A 24261-nucleotide genomic window follows, 5' to 3' on the forward strand; every position below is an offset into this window, starting at 1 on the left:
AACTAATTGCTCATTTTCTTTCCTAACTTTTTCTTTGTCAATTTTATCATTTTCAATTTTGTCAGTTAATTCTTTTAATCTGTCGTTCGAAGCTTTCAACCATTTATCACGGTCAAGTATCTGATCCTCAACACTTCGGACTCTAGCAGTCAAATCATCAACTTTCTTACCACTGAGGTAAGTGATTGTACTACAAACTTTGCACTCTTTCATGCAATTTTTGCAGTCACTGTCACCTTTTACTTTCTTAGCTGAATCACTCGTTGACGCATTTGAACTGACCTGGCTTTAGACTCAGATTCAGACTTAGAGTCTACCTCAAGTTCCTTAGCAGCCAGCACCTTGGCAGCCATCTTTCCCAAGTTTTCAGCATTCAACTCTTGTGATGTGTCAATGATCCCATCATCAATCTTCTTTGACTTTACTTCTTTTTCTTTCTCTTTTCCACCTCCCCACCATTTTCTTTGCCAATACTCTTCCTCTTCAGCAACTTGTTGAATCATGGCATCAAAATCGAGGGTTCTTGAATCAATAGCAATATTTCCCATGGGGTCAAGATAACATTCTCTGTCTGGATCCCATCTCTTTGCTCTTTTTGCTTCAGTGAATTTCTCAGATATTTTGATCATCCTAGTTTGAGCTTTCATTCTCCTGCCGATATACTTCTCTTCTTCATTTCTTTTATCTTTAAAAGGAACAGGTTCAACAGATTTTGCCATGAACGCATATCCAACCGCATCCTCCTCTGGTAACAACTCGCTCCAGTCAAAACCTTCATCGTCATGAATCTCAGCAAGAGCTCTGGATTTCTCTTTAGAGTTATCCTCAAGCTGCTTCATCCTGGGCAGTTCTGATTTATTCTGATGATAAATCGCTCTTTTGTAGTAGTCTTCTCTGAACGGATTTTCAGAATCATCAGCATAAGCATTTCGGCATTCACGCTTAAAGTGACCTTTCTGTTTACACTTGAAGCATGTCACTTTAGACTTGTCAAAGCCTAACTTGGTAGAAGGTCCACTAATAGACTTCCTTCCTGTAATCTCCATGAAACGTTGCGCCCGTCTCACTACACTGGCCATACACCACCTTATGTCGATCAATTCCATCTCCTCAGGATCTATCTGATCGTAGTCTTCCTTTGTCAGGTTGGTGTTGCCTATCTTGCCTGCCACAAGGCTTTCATACGACTCTAGCACAGACGCTAAGAACACCATCTGTTGCTTCGCAGATTCCTCGCTGAAGTTTTGAGCGTTCTTTAAGTCTACAGCGATGTTGCATTGAAATAGATTCTTTGCATCTGATTGACTTGAATTTGATGAAGAATGATGTGTGTAAAATGCAACATATAAAACACATCAATTAAGGCATAAAACTAACCCTTTTTAAGTACTAATGTTGGAAAAATAGTGTTTTTGTCTTCCTTTTGTATTTTCAGGATGAAATGAGCTCAAAATCACAAAAGAAGCAAAAAGACTACTAATTCTACCATAAATACAAGAAAAGGAACAAAAGTGGACTGCCCGGACCCTAAACGGCATCTCCCAAGGCAAAAGAGAAGAAACAGAGTCTGAACACGCCCCGTGTCCAGCGAACACGGGGGCGTGCCCAGGAAGCAGCAGAAAAGACAAACCAGTAGAAGCTTCCATTGCCCACCACGGGGCCGTGTCCAGCGGACACGGGGGCATGGTGAAAGTACAGCAGGCGCATTAATTGTAATTCGCAATTACAATTAATGAGGAGAGAGAGTGTCAGGCGGGCACGGGGCCGTGTCCAGCGGACACGGGGCCGTGTCCAGCCTTCTGTTCAGCCTATAAATAGAGGAGCTTGGCTTCATTCTCTCTCATCCCTTGGCACACCACCTCTCTCACACTTCATCCACCACCCACCACCACCATAACACCATCATCCACCACCATCATCCATTGTCCATCGTAGAGTGTGTGAGTCGTCTCGGGATCCAAGATTGATCGTAAGAGTTCTTGACAATCAAGGCCATGTTTGCCTAAGTCTCTTACATCACTTGGTGAAGACAAGTGTTTAGTATAATACTTTTTATTTTTAATCTTTTGCACTTTTTATTTGGTTTTGTATTAATGACTTTAATAACTAGTTACTTATGTTGAAGGTGATCTTTCCTTATCGTTTGTCCGTGGTGTCTTGGCATTATTTTACTGTCTATATAAAATAAAAGATTTTCACCATTCATATCTCCACGGTCTATATGGAGGTATGTTGGCTACCTGGTCGGGGGTTAAGGGAACGGTTTGGTAAGGGTCTTGCCCTTGTTCAGCGTTTAGAGGTCCTGCTTGGGACCTGGGTCAAATTTAGTAGGATCTCCTTCAATGCCCATAGGTATTGGATGGCGGGGATCCAAACTCTTTGACCCCCTCATAAGTTAACTACTATTAATACTATAACCCGGCTATTTAGGACTGTATCCCTGCTGACTCAGACTACTTAGCCGAGGGTAACGTCACCGCCAAAAGCGGGGCCTACCATAATTTGCATTAATAACTTAATTCATTATCTTTCAATAATCCGACCCTTTAGGATTGTATCCTTGCTGACTCAAACTACTGGGTTGAGGGTAACGTCGCCTTCAAAAGAGGGGCCTACTACAATAACTAAGATAATCTCTTAAACAAGTGCAAAAGTGCGAAAATAATCAAAGGTTATACTAATACACGTGTCGGATCCAAGTGATTCATCTTGTCTATCTGTTTTTAATTTTATTTTTATTTTCAGCATTTAGTTAGTTTTTATTTTTCTTAGTTTAAAACATTTTTCTAACCTTTTTGATTTGATTAGACGTTGAGGATAAACCGGTATTAAAAGCTCTTGTGTCCTTGGACGACCTCGGTATCTTACCAACACTATACTACGTCCACGATGGGTGCACTTGCCCATATGTGTGTTTAGTGTTAGTGAATATCGTGTTTTATAAATTTAAAACTTGGCTAAAAGTGTAAAAAGGGCTTAAATATACATCTAAAAACATATATACACTGACACGCACCAAGTTTTTGGCGCCGTTGCCGGGGACACAAGGATTTTAAGAAAGCTTAAAATCGACGGCCTAATCAGTTTTTCAAAACCTTTTTAAAACGCGCGCATTTTTTCTGCATTTTAGTTTAGTTTTGCATTTACAGTAGCCTGAACACGGGGTCGTGCTCACTGAACACGCCCCCGTGCTGCATATTTTTAGAGTAGATACCCAGATACAGAGTCTGAACACGGGGCCGTGCTCACTGAACACGCCCCCGTGCTCAACGTGACCAGTAAAATTAATTAAAACGCCCAGATACAGACCCTGAACACGGGGCCGTGTTCACTCAACACGGGGCCGTGTCCAGCTTCTGTTTCCGTCTTATTTTTGTTTTCTGGTCCCGAGACTCAGTTGTGGTCTGTTGAGTGATTCTTATGGATCAATACTCAAGAGGTTACAACTACACCTATGATGAGGATGATTATAGGGGTAATTATTGCACTAATTGTCGTAACGCACGCTCGGTTCAATATAATAACTCATATCAACCATCCAATTCATACAACCATTATGAGGAGCCCAGGTACGAGCCATCAACTTCATACACATCCTATGAAGACCAAAGGTATGAACCTACTCCCTCATACTCATATTTTGATGAACCAAGGTATGAGCCTTCATACTCATACTTTGAAGATTCAACATATGAGCCACCACCTTCATACTCTTATTATGAGGAACCATGGTGTGAACAACCCACCTCATATGAGTACTATGAAGAACAAAGTTTCGACCCTTATCCATCATATACTTACAATGAAGAACAATGGTGTGAACCATCTACTTCATATGAGTACTATGAGGAACCAAGGATCGAACAACCGGATTCAAGCTTTGAGGATCCAAATTCTTTCAATCTCACCGAAGTGACCAATAGGATATTAGAACACATTAAAACTATCGAACGTTGCATAAAAGAATCTCGCGCAAGGGAAGAGGAATCCCGCGCAAGAGAAGAGCTAAAAAATGATAATAACGTTGAGATAGTTGAAAATGTAAAAATGGAAGAACAAGAAAGTGAAAAACCGACACATGAGTTAAACAACGAAAATGGTGAGTCCGGTAATGTTAAAATTCAAGAAGAGTCTAATTTTGAAGAAATTAACCTCTTGTCACCTACTTTCGAAAATCATTGTTTAATAACCCCTCATGCTAAGTTTTTAAAAGAGTTAAACACTAGTGCTAAAATCAAAGACTTAGTAAGTGTTAAGTTAACTAATGATCAAACCTCGCTAATAAAAGAAGATCCTTTTGAAATTAACATTACACCGGTTCCATGTTTCTTTCAAAATTCATTTATTAGTAATATCACCATCGATAAAGATCTTTGTGTTAACATAATGCCTAACTACATTTTTGAAAAATTAAGTGTTAGTGATTTTTCTCCACTTCAAATACCCATTTTTCTATCCAATCGGAAAGTAATAAAATCAATCGGTGTAGTTGAAGATGTTTTGGTTCAAACGAATCAAATGGTAATCCCAACCGACTTCGTCATCCTAGATGACGCCCCCTTAGTCTTGGGAAAACCTTTTGTACAAACTCATAGAGCTTTGAAAAACCGGAAATTCAACAATCTACCTCTTCAATTAGGGGCATTCAAAAGGAGCATAGATCTTGAGCGCTCAATGAAATATCCTTTTGGCAACAATGACCCCCTAATTGAAGATGAAGCTGAACCACCCGATACAACCAACGAAGAGGACCACTTTGTCGAGGAAGAGATAGCCATAGAACAAACTTTTAAGGTTCTTGATCTAGACGAGCCACAAAATAAGGTGTCTTCTAAAGACCCACCCATTGAGCTCAAAGAACTTCCTAAAGGTTTGGAATATGCTTTCCTAGGCAAAGAAGGTAGTTTACCCGTAATTATTTCATCTAAATTAAGTAATAAAGAAAAAGAGAAATTAGTTAACCTACTTAAAAAACACAAAAACGCGATCGCTTGGAAGCTTGTAGATATTAAAGGAATAAGCCCTTCCATGTGCACGCACAAAATTTTAATGAATGATGACTACAAGACGGTAATTCAACCACAACGAAGAGTGAACCCCAATGTTCAAGAAGTGGTTAAGAATGAAGTCATCAAACTACTCGACGCCGGACTAATCTACCCTATCTCCGATAGCCCGTGGGTAAGTCCCGTTCAAGTAGTCCCAAAGAAAGGAGGTATGACGGTAATAACTAACGAGAAAAATGAATTAATACCAACGAGAACCGTCACAGGATGTAGAGTCTGTATAGATTATAGGCGATTAAATGAAGCGACTAGGAAAGACCACTTTCCTTTACCCTTCATTGATCAAATGTTAGAAAGATTATCCGGTCATAAATTTTATTGTTTCTTAGATGGTTTTTCAGGTTACTTTCAAATACCGATAGCACCAGAAGACCAAGAGAAAACAACTTTCACATGTCCCTACGGAACTTTTGCATATCGACGCATGTCATTCGGTCTATGTAATGCGCCTGCAACATTCCAACGTTGTATGGTCGCCATTTTCCATGATATGATCGAAAAGACAATGGAAGTCTTCATGGATGACTTTTCCATCTTTGGAGACTCATATGACCAATGCCTCGATAATCTTGAACGAATGCTATCCTGATGTGAGGAAACTAACCTCGCCCTTAACTGGGAAAAATGCCATTTCATGGTAACAGAGGGAATAGTACTCGGTCACAAAATCTCAAGCGAAGGAATGGAAGTTGATCGAGCAAAAATAGAGACTATTTCTCGATTACCTCCTCCATCCTCCGTGCGAGCAATCAGAAGTTTCCTAGGACATGCCGGATTTTATAGAAGATTTATCAAAGACTTTTCAAAAATTTCAAGGCCTCTAACAAAATTACTTGAAAAAGATGCACCCTTCATCTTTGACAAGGAATGCAATCAAGCATTTCTAACCCTCAAGGAAATGCTAGTCAATGCACCTATCATGATAGCGCCAGATTGGAAATTTCCTTTCGAAATCATGTGCGATGCAAGTGACTTCGCTGTTGGAGCAGTCTTGGGACAAAGAAAAGAAAAACATTTCCACCCAATTTATTATGCTAGTAAAACTCTTAATGATGCGCAAGAAAATTATACAACTACAGAAAAAGAATTACTAGCGGTGGTATTTGCTTTTGATAAATTTCGTTCTTATCTTGTTCTTTCTAAAACAGTAGTCTATACAGACCATGCAGCCATCAGGTACCTCTTCAAGAAGCAAGACGCAAAACCCCGTTTGATAAGATGGATTCTACTCCTCCAAGAATTCGACATTGAAATCAAGGACAAAAGAGGAGCAGAAAACACTGCTGCAGATCATCTCTCACGCTTAGAAGACCCAGCTTTGGAGACAACCAGAGACGAGCAAATCAACGAGAAATTTCCCACGGAATCCTTGGAAATGATGGAAAGTAGACAAGAACCATGGTATGCCGACTACGCTAATTTCTTAGCTAGCGGTGTAGTCACCAAAGGATGGCCACATCATCAAAGAAAAAAATTCTTTGCTGATGTAAAGCATTACTTTTGGGAAGACCCCTATCTTTTCAAAATGTGTGCCGACCAGCTCATCCGAAGGTGTGTCTATGGTAATGAAGCACGAAGAATTCTCCATCATTGTCATGAAGGTCCATACGGAGGACATCATGGTGCCGCAAGTACCACACGAAAGGTATTTGATTCAGGATTTTACTGGCCGACCATTTACAAGGATGCACAAAACCTTGTAAAGACATGTGATGCCTGCCAAAGATCAGGTAATATTTCTTCCAAAAACGAAATGCCTCAAAATGGCATTCTCGTCTGTGAAATCTTTGATGTGTGGGGACTCGATTTCATGGGACCTTTCCCACCTTCGAAGGGAAACAAATATATACTTGTGGCAGTCGATTACTTGTCTAAATGGGCAGAGGCCGAGGCTCTTCCAACAAATGATGGAAGAGTGGTGGTAAAATTTCTGAAAAAGTTGTTCTCTCGTTTCGGGACACCAAAGGCTTTGATAAGTGATAGAGGTACCCATTTTTGCAATCATCAACTCGAAAAAATATTAACAAGGTATGGGGTCTATCACCGGGTCTCAACAGCATATCATCCTCAAACAAATGGGCAAGCCGAAGTGACTAATCGAGGTTTAAAACGAATACTTGAAAAAACCGTAGGAATAAATAAAAAAGAATGGGCCGATAAATTAGACGACGCTTTATGGGCTTTTCGAACTGCTTATAAAACCACTATAGGCACAACCCCATATAAACTCGTCTATGGAAAAAGTTGTCACTTGCCAGTAGAAATAGCTCACAAAGCCTACTGGGCAATAAAAAACGTAAACTTAGATTTGGAAAATGCCGGTAAAAATCGATTTTGTCAAATAAACGAATTAGACGAGCTTAGGAATTATGCATATTCTAACTCCGAAATTTATAAAGAAAGAATGAAAAATTTACATGATAAATATATTAAATCTAATGAATTTCGGGTTGGAGACCAAGTTCTATTGTTTAATTCACGACTTCGATTATTTCCTGGTAAGTTAAAATCTAGGTGGTCAGGACCTTTTTCCGTCACCCATGTTTTTCCACACGGTGCAGTAGAAATTAAAACTCGAAATGGGACACCATTTAAAGTCAATGGCCAACGGCTGAAACTCTACCGAGGATCCATTGAGGATGAGGAAGAGGAGATCTCACTTCAAACGGTTAATGAATAAACTCATACCAGACATGTTACAGGTAAGTGTACGTTTAAAAAAAACCGGTAAATCCTCTAACCATTTTCGGAGATAAGGGGCATGCACACGAGCACACAAAAAAAAAAATTTCAAAAACTTTGCCCGGCACGGGGCCGTGTCCGCTGGACACGGGGCCGTGTCGAGGCGACTGTCGGGATAAAACCCTCTTTTCCTATCAGTTACACCATTCCACACGCCCCGTTTAGCCGAAAACTCTCTGGTTCGAGGCGATTTTCTGCAGTTTTTCTACGTCACCACCGAATCTAACAACGTCAAGGTATGATTCTATCTTCATTAGTAGTTAGATTAGTTACTTGCATGTAGTTAAAACATCAAAAATTGGGGAAAAATCTAGGGTTCTTCATGTTCATCCGGATCGAACTCAAAATTTTTGATGAAATTTGTTAGTAGTAGTTTAGATTAGTGTAGTAGAAAGTAACTAGGCAAGTATTGTTGATAGATTTGTCCGATTTCCAAATAAAACCCCAAACCCTTGTTCTTGAACCGAAAAACACGAAATTGAAAGGGTAAACGGTTTGTTTTGAGAAAAATGACACTTAGGGTTTCATTTTCGGGGGAAACCGCTACTATTGGGCTAAAAATTTTCAGGTTTTCGAAATCGGGACGAAAAATGGAATTTTTGGGTTACAGACGCCTGGACACGGGGCCGTGTCCGCTGAACACGGGGCCGTGTCCAGCCCACTGTTTGCAGTTTCACTCTGATTTTCCTTGTTTCGTACTAACTTTTTATGTATTCTTTTCAGATGTCGAAATTCACAAGGTTTAGCGCAAATGAACTGGATGCTAGGGCACGGTACGAGGTTCTTCAAACACGACCGGAAGAGTACCCAAGGCGGGCGTGTACTGATTTGCTAACCATGGTGAACCAACTTGACCGCTTCAACAACATTGTGAGGGGTCCACTGCATGTCGCATTGACCACCCGACTACGGTCGGTACATCAATGCACAATGGAGTTCTATAGCACCTTCATTTTCAACTCGAGGCGCGAACCGTTTGATCATGACGCGGTCGAATTTCGATGTGGAGGGACCACGTTTAGAACCTCCATGGCACAGTTTGGATCTATCATTGGGCTATACAAAGATGAAGAAGCGGGGAATGAAGAGAATACCGGAGGGTTACGAGACTTGGATGCAACTGAACGCCAAGCCGCATGGGCTCAAATAGGTGAAGGAATCTACAACCCGAGCAGCACCAAACTGAGGGACCCGTTATACCGCTACATCCACAGGCTCCTCACGTACTCGCTGAACCAACGCCATGACAGTAGTGGCGTTGTTGGGTTGAAAGATTTGGTTGTCCTTCACTGCATCCACAACCAGAAGCCTCTAGATGTTCCGTACCTCCTACTGCGAAACATGCACCTAAACCGCCTTGCTCATGCTCCTACACCGATCTTCTTCGGAGGATGGGTGTACCGTCTTTTCAAGCACTTCACGAATATCCCAAGATCCTTCGAAAGGAGTCCATGGTCGGGCCGGGTCGATTATCACATTTGCCGAGCCATGAACTTGCTTTATGAAGCGGAGGACGGGACGGTGAGCTTTCAGAGGACGCAAGGCTATGCATGGAACCCGCAAGAGGCTCTAGTTCTTCATGCACCACATCCCCATTTTCAGTATCCACCCCAAGGCGATCCGGGTCAATCCTCCTCTCAAGGAGGCGGTTTTCCTAACTTCCAAAGTTTACATGATCTTTTGCAGGAAAACCTCATGTGCTCAAGGAACACCTACAACCTCGCCAACAACACACACCACCGGGTTGGAGCTATCGAACGCAACATTAACGATATACAAGATGATATCGGTAGCATCCGGGAGTACATGGCGAGGCAAGGGGGTGGAGGTGATGGTAGTGATGAAGACATGGAGTAGGAGGCTTGGAGGAACAAGGGGCTGGCTGGTGATGAGCCCACAGGTTTGAATGCCCTTCTTATCTATCAAACAATTCATGGCCTGCGTGCCATTTGTCGAACAATTTACTTTCCCTAACTATTTTTTATCTTTATTTTGTTTTATGTTTGGATAATGTTTAACAATGGTAATTTAGGATGGTTTGTGCTTCGTTGGTTGGTATTAAGTGATTAAACAGGTGCAATGCAAGGGTTAGAGTGCTAAACATTAGCACTTGCAGCCCCAGGATGGAGAAACCGGGAGAAAAACCTATTTTTCGGGCTAACAGATTGTCCACACGGGGACATGTCCAGCCGACACGCCCCCGTGTCCATCTCCCAGATCTGCTGTTTGGCTACTGACCTGCAATTTTTTGCCCGACACGTGGCCGTGTTCACCCAACACGCCCCCATGTTCACCTTCTGTAAGTTTTCGTTACTGGCAGTTCACCACGGGGCCGTGTCCGCTGAACACGGGGCCGTGTCCAGACTGCCAGTAACATAAATCTTTGCTTTTTAACCCACTTTTATACATTCTAATCAACCAAAAACATTATTTTTGGACACATTGAGGACAATGTGTAATTTAAGTGTGGGGGGGATGCTAAAACCTTGAAATTTTGCAAAATGCTAAACACAAGCCTTACACAAAACTCTATTGGAACCGCTAAACACCCCAAATTTTTTCAAAAACTTTTTCAATTTTTTTATTTATTTACTTGTCTTAGTTTAAGTTGGGAATAACAAGTTCTAAAAAGGTTATATTTTTACAAGTTTACAACCGATAGCGTCGTGATAAAAAAGGAACCAACATAAGAAAATTATGAAACGGCATAACAAGTCTAGTTTAAAATTCGATTATATATGCTTGGTCACATTAAAAACCCATTCCCACAAAAGTGAGTTTTGAGCCTTTATTGAGCATAAAAATACACATATTTAGATTAAATGCTCATTTTTCGTTTCTTGTGTGAATAGCCGCTCGGTCCTTACAAATCTAGAACTTGCCACGACGATACATTCCAGGTCCTTACCAACTTAAACCCAAGTAAGTAAATGATGGAGGCATTAGGACTAACCATTTTTCTTTCAAAACCATTATTTTTCATTTTTTTTACCTACCCAAAATCCCCCTAGATAGCCCCTTTGAGCCTAAACCTTTCATTTCATTACCCCAAAACCCTTTTTACCCACCAAAAACCTTTTTATTTTTTTTTTTTTAGTAACAAGTTCGCTTTTTCGTAAAAATCGCCTTTTTATGTGACGAAAAAAATATATATATAAATGATGATGAAGTCAAAAACAAACAAAAGCTATAAAAAGCTTGTTTGGAGAAATACTTCAAAATAAAAAGTCACTAAAAATAAGGTACTTCACGAAAACCGACGCTTGTTACGATTTTCGCCCTTTTTACTAACCACTAACCAACCACCCACCTTTAAACCCAAGCCTTCACCCAAAAAGTCCTCTTGATATTTACAAAGGTAAAAAGTTAAAAAGGAGGAGGATTGATTGCTTGGCAAGCCTATGGAAGACGTAAGTTCCGTGCCGCTCTCGAGTGATTCACTAAAATATACACCTTCGGCCGAGTGTTGAGTGATCTCCCGTGAGGTATGTGAACTTGTATATAAATGAATTTTAATAAGGCATGCTATGCCCAAATAAGTAATTCATCTTATGAAAAGTTCAAAATAAATCATAACGAATAGGATTGTAAATAAATAAAAATAAAACCTATAAAAACCTTGGATTCCCGACACTCTAGGACAAGCTAAAAAAACTTCTCTTCTACCTATTCCATTTGGGAGTATAAGCCACATTTAAAGAGTTTTGCTTGAGGACAAGCAAAAGTTCAAGTGTGGGGGTATTTGATGTGTGTAAAATGCAACATATAAAACACATCAATTAAGGCATAAAACTAACCCTTTTTAAGTACTAATGTTGGAAAAATAGTGTTTTTGTCTTCCTTTTGTATTTTCAGGATGAAATGAGCTCAAAATCACAAAAGAAGCAAAAAGACTACTAATTCTACCATAAATACAAGAAAAGGAACAAAAGTGGACTGCCCGGACCCTAAACGGCATCTCCCAAGGCAAAAGAGAAGAAACAGAGTCTGAACACGCCCCGTGTCCAGCGAACACAGGGGCGTGCCCAGGAAGCAGCAGAAAAGACAAACCAGTAGAAGCTTCCATTGCCCACCACGGGGCCGTGTCCAGCGGACACGGGGGCGTGGTGAAAGTACAGCAGGCGCATTAATTGTAATTCGCAATTACAATTAATGAGGAGAGAGAGTGTCAGGCGGGCACGGGGCCGTGTCCAGCGGACACGGGGCCGTGTCCAGCCTTCTGTTCAGCCTATAAATAGAGGAGCTTGGCTTCATTCTCTCTCATCCCTTGGCACACCACCTCTCTCACACTTCATCCACCACCCACCACCACCATAACACCATCATCCACCACCATCATCCATTGTCCATCGTAGAGTGTGTGAGTCGTCTCGGGATCCAAGATTGATCGTAAGAGTTCTTGACAATCAAGGCCATGTTTGCCTAAGTCTCTTACATCACTTGGTGAAGACAAGTGTTTAGTATAATACTTTTTATTTTTAATCTTTTGCACTTTTTATTTGGTTTTGTATTAATGACTTTAATAACTAGTTACTTATGTTGAAGGTGATCTTTCCTTATCGTTTGTCCGTGGTGTCTTGGCATTATTTTACTGTCTATATAAAATAAAAGATTTTCACCATTCATATCTCCACGGTCTATATGGAGGTATGTTGGCTACCTGGTCGGGGGTTAAGGGAACGGTTTGGTAAGGGTCTTGCCCTTGTTCAGCGTTTAGAGGTCCTGCTTGGGACCTGGGTCAAATTTAGTAGGATCTCCTTCAATGCCCATAGGTATTGGATGGCGGGGATCCAAACTCTTTGACCCCCTCATAAGTTAACTACTATTAATACTATAACCCGGCTATTTAGGACTGTATCCCTGCTGACTCAGACTACTTAGCCGAGGGTAACGTCACCGCCAAAAGCGGGGCCTACCATAATTTGCATTAATAACTTAATTCATTATCTTTCAATAATCCGACCCTTTAGGATTGTATCCTTGCTGACTCAAACTACTGGGTTGAGGGTAACGTCGCCTTCAAAAGAGGGGCCTACTACAATAACTAAGATAATCTCTTAAACAAGTGCAAAAGTGCGAAAATAATCAAAGGTTATACTAATACACGTGTCGGATCCAAGTGATTCATCTTGTCTATCTGTTTTTAATTTTATTTTTATTTTCAGCATTTAGTTAGTTTTTATTTTTCTTAGTTTAAAACATTTTTCTAACCTTTTTGATTTGATTAGACGTTGAGGATAAACCGGTATTAAAAGCTCTTGTGTCCTTGGACGACCTCGGTATCTTACCAACACTATACTACGTCCACGATGGGTGCACTTGCCCATATGTGTGTTTAGTGTTAGTGAATATCGTGTTTTATAAATTTAAAACTTGGCTAAAAGTGTAAAAAGGGCTTAAATATACATCTAAAAACATATATACACTGACACGCATCAAAGAACCACTATGAAATCCACTGCTTGTACTTTCTTTGCTTGATGTGTTGGAATTTTCAGCAGAAAAAGCTGTCTTGGGAGACGTATTCTTGGGAATCATGCTTTTTGGATAATACAGTTCCAAGTTCTGCTGATATGACGAGTGATTGACTTTGTGTGTTTTCTTTATATCCAGCTCGTGACTTTCTAGTCTTTCAATCAACAAATCAACTGTAAGATCCTCAGACTTGATCGTATTCTTCAACATCAAGGCATAGTATTGCCAATCCATCTCATCTGGCAATGAATCAAACAATTTTTCGACTAATTCATCTGGAGAATAGATGATTCCATGTCTCGCCAGCTCCAACTTCAGGTGCCCAAACCTCTCAATGATTTTGCAAACTGATTCATTTTTTAAACAACCAAATAAATCAAACTCTTTTCTTAGCAGTTTCTTTTTGTTTTTCACTATTTCTGCACTACCCAAACATTTCACTTCTAACTTTTTCCAAAGATCTTTAGCATTGTTGTACTCGATCAAAGATATTATATCTTCTCGGACAGACTGAAACAGCAACGCGATGCACTTTTGCTCCGCGACAAAATTCTCTATATCTTCAGTTTGTGTCAGAAGTTCACCACTTTGTTCTCCAATATATCCGTTCTTTAAACTTTTCCAACTCGGATAAGCAAATGCTTTTAACCATTCTTCAAATTTCTTGGCCCACCGACTGCACTCTTCGATTGCCATCAACTTTGGAGGTTTGTTATATGTTCCGTATGCACTCTCCACGCCTAAAGCATCCGACAAAGTTTTCTTTGTATTCGGAGTGTTCTCATTGGTGTTGCTAGAAGTATCATCTCTAGAGTTTCCAGCAAAGGCATACATATCACTGAAAGGATTCATAAATTCATCCATCTTACACGTACCTGAAAAAATCAACAAACACTTAGAAAGTTTTTGAAATTTTGAAAAACAGCAAATTCAAGCAGAATCACTTTGAAGCGAAATAGCTTCTCAAGCGGAATCAACTGAATTTTCAAGCGGAACCTGATATTGAAGCGAAATCTCTTATTTCGCTTGAAAATTTCAAGCGGAACCTGTTTTCAAGCGGAATAAGATACAATCTTTCAAGCGGAATATGAATTTAACTGGTTTCGCTTGAAATTACACAAGCATTTCAAGCGGAATATGATTTTTAAGCAGGTTTCGCTTGAAATTGCACAACTTTTTCAAGCGGAATAAGGTGATGATGTCATCAAATTCGAATGATTTTCAAGCGGAATTAGTTTGTTTTGTCTGAATTTATTCGAATTAAGGTCCAAAACTCTCAGGGATTAGTTAACACTATGTTTCGCTTGATATATGTCAAAATCAGGCCATTTCAACCGTTGAATTATGTTCAAATTAGAAAAGAAGGTGTAGAAGTGTGAGAATCCGAAGAAATCAAGCTGAATTGGTATGAACTCCTCGTCCTGTGCTCTGATACCACTTGTTGGATCGTTCTGGTGACCCTAAACAGTCAAGTTGAGTAGTTCATCATCATTTACAAAGGCGGAATCAATGCAAACAATGTCAAACAGCTTGTTTCCTTTTCAATTCCTTTCTATTACTGATTTTCTGAGCTTTACAATGATTTCTGACGAAAATCCGGCAGCACCTCGACTCAGAACAAATGGTCAGATTCCACTCCAAATGATACAACCACTCCTATTTATAGCCTACCTGATTCCGCTTGAAACACTCCCAAGCGGACCCTGATTCCGCTCCAAACTGTTCAAGCGGAACCCCTATGTTGCTTTCGAGCGGAATTACAATTCTTATGATTTCGCTTGAAATGACATGTTGTCATTTCAAGTGGAATTACATGAAATAACCCACTTTCTTGATTTCCAACCCTAATCTATCCTAATTAGACCTAAGACTCGATTAAGACGTAGTTAACATACACTAGATGCACCAACAATGGTGAACCTAATTCAAACAAACTTAAAATAGATTTTGTGAGATTGTTGCTACAATCCTAAAACCTTATTTATAAGAATTTTGGGTTCACAAAAGGATTTATAATAAAAAAAATATTTTTAAAGACTATGATCTTATAAATTTTTTTTTGGGAAATATGTATGTGGTACAACTTGTTGTGTTTGGATTTCTTGAGATTGAGATACAATCTTAAATCCTATACCGTGGTACAAAACGAATAGTTTTGGTCCAACCGTTTGGTTTTTGAAACGATTTTAGGAATCGTTAATTTTTCTAACTTTTGTGTTAGATCGGGTTTATTAGTGTAAACCATACGTTTTTTTTAAACGTTAAATTTTCTAACATGTGTGTTAGACCGGAATTATTGGTGTAAACCATACATTTTTTTTGTAAACGTTAAATTCTCTTAAGTAGAGTCTTTTATGTCTTTAAATAAGAGTTTTATGTTACTTGATTAGAGTTTTATGTCTCTAATTAAGTCTCTATTTAAAGTAGACTCTTCATCCACCCATGGATTGATATGAACAAATATGTCTTATAATGATTTTTGTAATCATTTGTCTTCTAACATGTGTGTTAGAAACGTTCATGAAACGTGTTAGCTTGGAAGCAATTTTTTAATTGTTCAGTTTCTAACGTGTGTATTAGAAATGAATTATTTATTTGAACCATATATGTGTTTTTAGCAAGTCGAATTAACATTTTGTGGAAATGTTAATATTTCTAACGTGCGCGTTAGAATTTCTTTCGTTTTAACATTATTGTTAAAATGATTAAAATACAAATGCTTTGAAATGTTTTATGTTGACATTTTATATAAGCAATTTGTTGTTGTATTGTTTTTAATGCTTTATATAATTTATAAATAAAATGTCATACATTGAAGTTGATGTTTGATTGGCTTCAAGGAATTAAATCACCATAAAGTGATGGTGTGGTATTTATATGAATTTAATGAAATTAAAATCATTTACTAGACTCTTCAAATAGAAGATAAACTCTTAAGGAGAGTTTCATATCAATTTATTAGTTTTTATTAGAGTTTATTTCTCTAATAAAATCTCTAATAAAGTGAGACTTTTAGTAGAGTTTTTATGTCAATTTATTAGTTTTTACTAGAGTTTATGTCTCTAATAAAATCTCTAATATGGTGAAACTCTTGAGTAGAGTTTTAATGATGACATTTGATGAGTTTTATTAGAGTTTAAATTTATAATTATTGAAACTCTTAACTCTTCATATGGTGAAACGCTTGAGTAGAGTTTTAATGATGACATTTGATGAGTTTTATTAGAGTTCAAGTCTATAATTATTGAGACTCTTAACTCTTTATATGGTGAAACTCTTTAGTAGAGTTTTAATGATGACATTTGATGGGTTTTATTAGAGTTTAAGTATATAATAATTGAGACTCTTAACTCTTCATTTGGTGAAACTCTTGAGTAGAGTTCTAATGATGACATTTGATGAGTTTTAATGATGACATTTAATGCTCTAATTTGGTCATGTTTTGTATATATAAAATGACTTAAATTTTCTAACACGTGTGTTAGAAAATGTGTATCACGAATACAAGGTTAGAGATTGTTCATAATGAACAGAAATGTTTTATGTAAACATTTAATTGCCTATGTGAGCATTAAAGATGATGAGAAATAGTTTATTTTATAGACTATATCTTTGGAAAACGTTTTATGTAAACGTTCGATTCTATAATGTGCTTGTTATAACGTTTTTTTTTCTAACATGCGTGTTAGAAAATGTTATTTGGTGAAAAACAACTTGGTGTTGTTGTGAACAAATTTAATTGTTCAAGTTTACTACTTAAATGTAGTATTTGTAACAACTTGGTGTTGTTTTGAGCATAATTGTCCAAGTTTAAAGTTTAAACACGAAATGGGGAACTTGTACTTACAAGTGCATGGAGTCTTATTGAGGGAGTACCTCAAGACATGCCATGAGACGATATTATTGAGAAGATTTCTGTCAGATTATAAAGTGTTGAAGATAAAAGCACTTTGTTATTTGATGTCTACATATTGTCTATGCTTCCGTTTAAATTTCAAAAGTGATTGGCACTTATGATTTAGTTTCCAATGTATTTTATTGTTTTGTGTTCAATATCTTCGGATAACACATGAAATTTTTTACAAAGAAATAAATCACTAATGGTTGTGACGTATAAATTATTTTTGTGGAAAATAATTATAACGTCGGTTATACATTGTTTAAAAGAATATGGTTTTAAACGGATAGTACATGAAAATACTTGGACATAAACAACTTGAGAGTTGTTACATTGACTAAAAGTCAAAGACGAAACATCAAATGTATAACCACATCATGAATGATTAATGAAAGAACATAGTGAGTGTATTGAGATGAAATACACTAACGACATTCATGTCGCATACTTCATTAGAAGTCATTGAAAAAAATTCACAAGTGTGAATTCTAACATATGAAAGTAAAAGTACTATATGTTATTATATACCTTTAATAAATCTTGCGAGATTTATAAGTAGATGCGTCTACCACTTGATTATTGTTAGATCTATATGGAGATTTTACCTTCATTTGGGAGAACATCCTAAATATACATATCTCCTAATGAATAACAATAGATGTGTGCAAATCACTTATGGCAAAATTATGAATTCCATGTTGTTGAGTGTCGATCTAGTTGACTTTATCTCACACATAATAGTGATTGTAGACAAGAAACATTCATCTTGTTGGTGATGAATGTGTTCACCAAGTGACTTGGATTAAGACTTATGTTTAAGTACTTATGAGTCAATGGTAGATTGTTGGAGATCAAAGGTAATCAAGTTATGTTCCTTAAATGAATGATGAAATTTAGCTATGTGCTATATACAATAATTTGTGAGACCTTCCTAAATATTGATGTTTTAGGATTATGAATAAGTCTCATTATTTTGTCTTAACAAGGAATGAATGTTGCAAAGTGATATTATGATATCCTTAGGGCTGTGAAGAATCAGAATGATGCATCTTCTGTTCACATGCTAAAGTATTGTAGTCTAAAGCATGCTAGACAAGTACATGGTTAATTACGGGTCTTGACGGAGACTAATTAACTCTAAACATTCAAATGTGTATAAACACAAAAAGAATTTGTGTATAGACAAAGTTGAGGGAAAATTTTCATTCATTATAAGGAAAAGACATGTAACTTTTTAAGAGTTTGTTCGAAAAGCTAATGAGGAGAACTCATTGTCTAAGCTTATTATAGATGTTAAATTAGAATTATTCTAAGTTGGTGACAAACTTATGACAATGGCATGTGTTTCTTTGGTCAACTCGGAATGCAATATGAGTTGAATTCACACAATGAGGTTGATCTTGTTCAATCATATGTGTATAAATGTCATCATAAGTGAAGTTACGGAAATGTTGATCAAATGGCAAGAAATGTGGGGAAGGATCCATTTAGAAACAACCCTATAAGGGTATGTAGAAATGGTTTTCATTACCCCATCTGGATGATATCCTATAACACTTAAATGTCGGGGTGTCTTGCATTTGTATCATAAAAGTTTGGCAATAAGGATTTTGTAATCCAATCTAACATTGCAAACAAACGACTATGTGGAGGACACAAAGGTCGCGGTGCATAATGGAGGTGTTTGCCTTAAATGATAAGCGTATCTTACAAAGACATATATTATAACCAGATTCAGATGGCCACTGAGGTTATAGTTTTAGAAGTTGGCAATAGGCAAACTTAACTTATGAGTTAAGAACACATCATGACAACTGATCTCAAATACGCAAAGTTATTTGTTAATGTTATGGATCCAACAACCTGAGGGTTTATTAGAGATCAAGTTGTGGAATGATACTAAAGCCCATGGAAAAAGGGTATGTGAAGGACACCTAACTTAGTTGACTGGAGATCCCAAGATCTAAGTTCAATAGGACAACTAACTCATATGCCTAAAGGTGGTCACTGTGGGGGCATAAATGATATGCATAAGCTAGTATATATGGTTATACATACCCCCAAAGTATAAAAGGGTGTTTAAATACGTCCTAGTCTATTCCTATGATATTCAGTGACAAAGAGTGAGGCTAAGCATAATATGTGGTAAATGATTTGGATAAATCACGATAACCACAATGCTTTTAATGATCTAAGGAGAATCACCTATGTTAGAGAGAAGTGGAGTCGCTTCGAATGGAATTGGGGGCACAATTCCTAGAGTTCTCGCAGAACCAGGAAAGTGTTCCACGACCATTATTGGACACGACTATGAGGAGATGACCCGGCTAGGGAGAGTCTTGTGTGAAGTGTATTGTCGTCTACACAAACGACAGACGAGTTAAAAGACATCGAGATCTACTCAGAGCTAGTGGGCTAAGTGCATTTCATGAGCGAAGGTTCAAAGGGTAACACATACCTATCGTATGCAAAACTCAACTGTCGAGGTTACATTGGAAATTTTAAGTGTTTTGAACAATCTCCATTCATGTGGGGGATTGTTGGGAAAATTAGTGAATGGATACTTAGTTAATTTATAATTGAATGAAATTATAATTACTAATTAAACTCCATATGTGAAACTCTTGAGTAGAGTTTTATGTCACTTGATTAGCTTTTATTAGAGTTTTATGTCTCTAATTAAATCACTAATTAAGTGAAAGTTTTATTAGAGTTTTATGTCTCTAATAAAATCACCAAGAAACTCTTCACTACATACAACTCTTGTAAAAAATGGTAGGGTATGTGACTCATTGGAATGATGAGAAAACTACAAGAGAAAAATATTATGTATGAAGAATTCTTGGAGAAGTGGTGAAGACTTGAACATCCATATGTTGGGAATTATAGAGAGATGAATTTTCTCTACTCGATTCCATCACCTTCGTATCATTATTTTTCCACAAGTTCAAACACTATAATTCTATTCTATGTAACCTCGGGCGCGTGGCCATTTCCGGCAGTATAGACTGCTTCGGCTGTTGTACCCTGGGAGATAGACGCGTCGTCTTTAGTAGAGGCGCGAAATCTGTTTTAAGGGAAGCGTGTTGAACACGTGCCTCAACCAAAATCGTCAACGTTTTAGTGTGCTCTTTGTTGCAGTCAAGGAGTATTTTTCAAGACTCAAGGTGATGAATACTCGAATCTAGGATGCTATCAAGTGCGCGTGAAGGACCCACCAGAGATGCGGCTTGAATCAAGATTGGTATATATAATTATATTTTATATTCTTTTTATTTAGTTATTGCAACCGGTATTGTACTATGATATTTCCTACGAATAACGAGAGTCTCGTTATTATATATTTTGTAATTATATTTTATAAATGATGAACCTAATTCCTACACTTATCTCCCTATCCTGTGAACGTACAAGTTGTTAACTTGGGAAAGGGTTTGTTTGGTCTTGTATCCATATGAAAGAGATAAAAGAGAAATTTAAACATTTGAGGTAATTTGTAATATGGATGAGACTTGAAAAGAAGCTCATAAAGAAATGAAAGAACCAATGTGCGAGGCTAGAGATAGTCAATAAGGCATGCACTAGTAGAATAGGCATTATACCAAAATTACTAGGGAGATGAGCATGAAAGGGAGGGCGAAAGCAATCACAAACATATATACATGTTTACATTTATAGCCACTTACTTTTGTTAGGTTGGCAGGATGTGAAATATGGTAGGTGATGCTTGATTGAACAAGGGTCACGCCCATTTAACTTTGACTTAGTTCAGAGCACCATAGAAATTAAGGGAGCACCAATTGGAGAAATGGTCACTCATAGTTGGCCTATAGTAGTTTTACCTTCAAATATTGTCAATGGCGGTCCTATCTTTTAAAAAAAAATCTCACTAGACCTCCGTTAAAAAAAAACACAACTCCGTTAAGTATTTTTTTTTTTCAAATTTCAAACTGATGTTTTAGGCTTTTGATCAGAACGATGATACGAGTAGATTGGTGTTAAACTTACCTCGAAACGTTGCTACAAACGATGAAAACAGTATTTCAATTCGGGTGTTTAAACTTCCAATTAACAAAAATCAAGTCGTTTGTAGCACCGTTTTGAGGTAAGTTTTACATTAATCGACTCGTATATTCTCGTATACTGGTTTGGATCAAAAGCCCTAAACCATTAGTTTGAAATTCGAAAAAAAACTTAATGGAGTTAAGTTTTTAACGAAGGTCCAGTAAGAAAATTTTCTTTAAAAGGTGGGACTAGGGATTGAGGGACATACTCCAGGGAAGAGAAGTAACAAACTAGAGAAATAATCAAATAAGAAATCACAATATAAAACCTAAACTATTACATAACTAACGAAAACAGTAAAGATAAAAATCTAGTCATTATACGAAGACAAATACCCTTGAGAATTACACTTGTTTTGTGAAAAACAGAGTGACTCCTTCAATTCACCAAGTCCTGGATGCTTTAATTAATATTATTATATATATTCCATTTCTTAACAAGAATCTTTAAAGCGTAATTGTGTTATTTCTTAGTACAAGTATACCATATCATGATTACACCAATCTAAACTTCTTGTCATAATGTATAGATCCTACAAAACAAGTTAAACTGGACTGGTCAACGCGCTACAAAATAATCAAAGGAATCGCTAGAGGGATGTTGTACCTACATGAAGACTCTAGGTTAAGAATTATTCATCGGGATCTAAAAACCAGCAACATATTGTTAGATGAAGAAATGAATCCCAAAATTTCCGATTTTGGCATGGCAAGAATTGTTTGTGGAAGTCAAACACAAGGGATGACAAATAGAATTGTTGGAACTTTGTAAGTTGTCTAACTTCCACATAACACTTTTACCAGCTGAATTACTATGATTTGATAATTTTTTTTATTTTGCTTTTTGTAAGTGGGTACATGTCACCGGAGTATGCAATGCATGGTCACTTCTCAGTGAAGTCTGATGTTTTTAGTTTAGGCGTAGTGCTTCTAGAGATCATTAGCGGAAAGAAAAATACTAGGGTCTCTCAACCTGGTTACGCAGACCTTCTATGCCATGTGAGTACACGCATTTCATCCACACGCTAAATGTCATCTCATCTATTTAGTTTACTTACTCCAACATATTACTTTCTAGGCATGGACTATGTGGACGAACGGAGAACCATTCAAGATACTTGACTCAAATCTAGTGGATTCTATCTCAGATAATGAAGCCTTACGTTGTATCAATATCGCCTTATTATGTGTTCAACAAGATGATGAATTACGACCATTAATGGATTCGGTAGTCCTAATGCTCAATAGTTATTCTATTCCACTACCTGTGCCAGAAAATCCTCCTCTTGTATCTCGGAGAGGGGTTTCATATACACCATCAGAGCAAGTGATGTCACAAACTGTTTGGCCGGCTGATGCTTCGCTTATTACGAATGTACATCCTCGATGAATAGAGCCATTAAACTATTATAACTAAGTTTAAACATTATTATAGATAACAATTCTCAAACGATTTTTTACCGTAGCAATTGTCAAATGAATGGTTTTTTCTTCTTCATTTTGTCTTTTAATTTTATTTTCTTATCTTTTATTTTTTGTTTTTTTAACCTTAATCTCTCAACATTCTATATTGTCACTTACACTCCTTTAGTTTGATAAGAACTTTGTAAAATATCATTTTAACCTCTCTTAAGTTTACGTGTTTATTTTTATCTACGTCTGACGAATATAATATGTCAGGTCAAATATAATACGTTTTCACTATGTGGTAGAAATTCAAGTTACTTTACGCTTCAACGCCACCGCAACAAGCGGTACCATTCCTTAACTAAAAAAATATCATTTTCTTACATGTTTTTTTTAAGTACGTTTCGAGATAAAACTAAGTTGGTTTACATTTTGATGTTATTATTCTTGTTAATGAGTTATGTAAAATATAATATGTTTTCGTACTTATTTTTATGTCCGTTTTCAGTTCGTCTACATTTTAGCGTAAATTTTGTTCAAAAACGAATCGGGTCAAGTATTTGACGTCAGAAGTTCGTGTTAGTTTAAATTTCGATGTCGCCGTAGAGAGGCGAGTCAAAATACTAGTTTATAATATTTTTGAAAGTCTATACATGGATAATGCTGTGGAAAATTAGTAAACATCAAATTAGTTTCTTTAAGTTGTTTCTATTTCATGTCACATCTTATCATTTTCTTTAAGTATTTTTATTTATCTTATATATATATATATATATATAGGATAAAGATTTGTTAGGAACCACCCTTTATTGCGAGAACCAATGTGAACACATGGCAAAATTGTAATTAAGTGGCATCTAATAGAAAAAACACGCTCTCCTGTTCTGTATTTCCAGCCCTGTTCAAGATCGTCTCTTACAATCTAGGGTTTCATTTGAGAGATTGTATACATTGATGACGGTGATCTACGACGGCGATTTATCTCTCCAATTTCACGACGGAGATTGTATATATTGACGATCGTCTCTTACATTCTAGGGTTTCATTCGAGAGATCGTCTCTTACACGCGATCCTGTTCTGTATTTCCAGCCACTGTTCACGTTCATACTGCAATAATATCGATTACAATACGAATTTTGGAGCAAAAATTTCAATTATACGACGAATTTTGGAATATCAGATGGTGAAATTGATATGACGAACGATTTATGGTGTATTGCTATCGATATGACAAAGACGAACTACAGATGTAATCGGGACGAATACGGGACGAAGATGAACTGCTGAGAACTGTTAATGCCTGTGAACTGAGAATTGTTGATGCAATTCGAGTGTCAGACATGATTTTTGTATAAATACACCATCCTGCACATGTGCAACGGAAGGCGAATATGTGAATGTTAAACAAAAAGGTTAGAAGCTATTGATTATTTAGTATTCTTTTTATTATTTTTTTAGTAATTAAATCTGAATTTATGCACAAATGAATCATTGTATTAATTTTTTTTGTTAATGATGTAATTGGGATGAAGACGAACTATTGAGAACCGTTGATGCCTGAGAATTGAGAATTGTTGATGCAATTCGAGTGTCGGACGTGATTTTTTG

The 24261-nt window shown here is 37.2% G+C and overlaps 1 protein-coding gene across 1 annotated transcript in view; it reads left to right on the forward strand.

The window, feature by feature from the left end:
* LOC110935470 (cysteine-rich receptor-like protein kinase 10) overlaps positions 1-22670 on the forward strand; it is a 47060-nt gene extending 24390 nt beyond the window's left edge. The window contains exons 3-5 of the mRNA XM_022177855.2: positions 21776-22013; positions 22097-22244; positions 22324-22670. Of these exons, the coding sequence (XP_022033547.2) occupies positions 21776-22013; positions 22097-22244; positions 22324-22635 (698 nt within the window). The 3' untranslated portion in view covers positions 22636-22670. The remainder of the gene's footprint in view (positions 1-21775; positions 22014-22096; positions 22245-22323) is intronic.
* Positions 22671-24261: the final 1591 nt, after the last annotated feature.

The sequence above is a fragment of the Helianthus annuus genome, chromosome 1 (genome assembly GCF_002127325.2).
Source record: "Helianthus annuus cultivar XRQ/B chromosome 1, HanXRQr2.0-SUNRISE, whole genome shotgun sequence".
Lineage (NCBI taxonomy): Eukaryota > Viridiplantae > Streptophyta > Magnoliopsida > Asterales > Asteraceae > Helianthus > Helianthus annuus.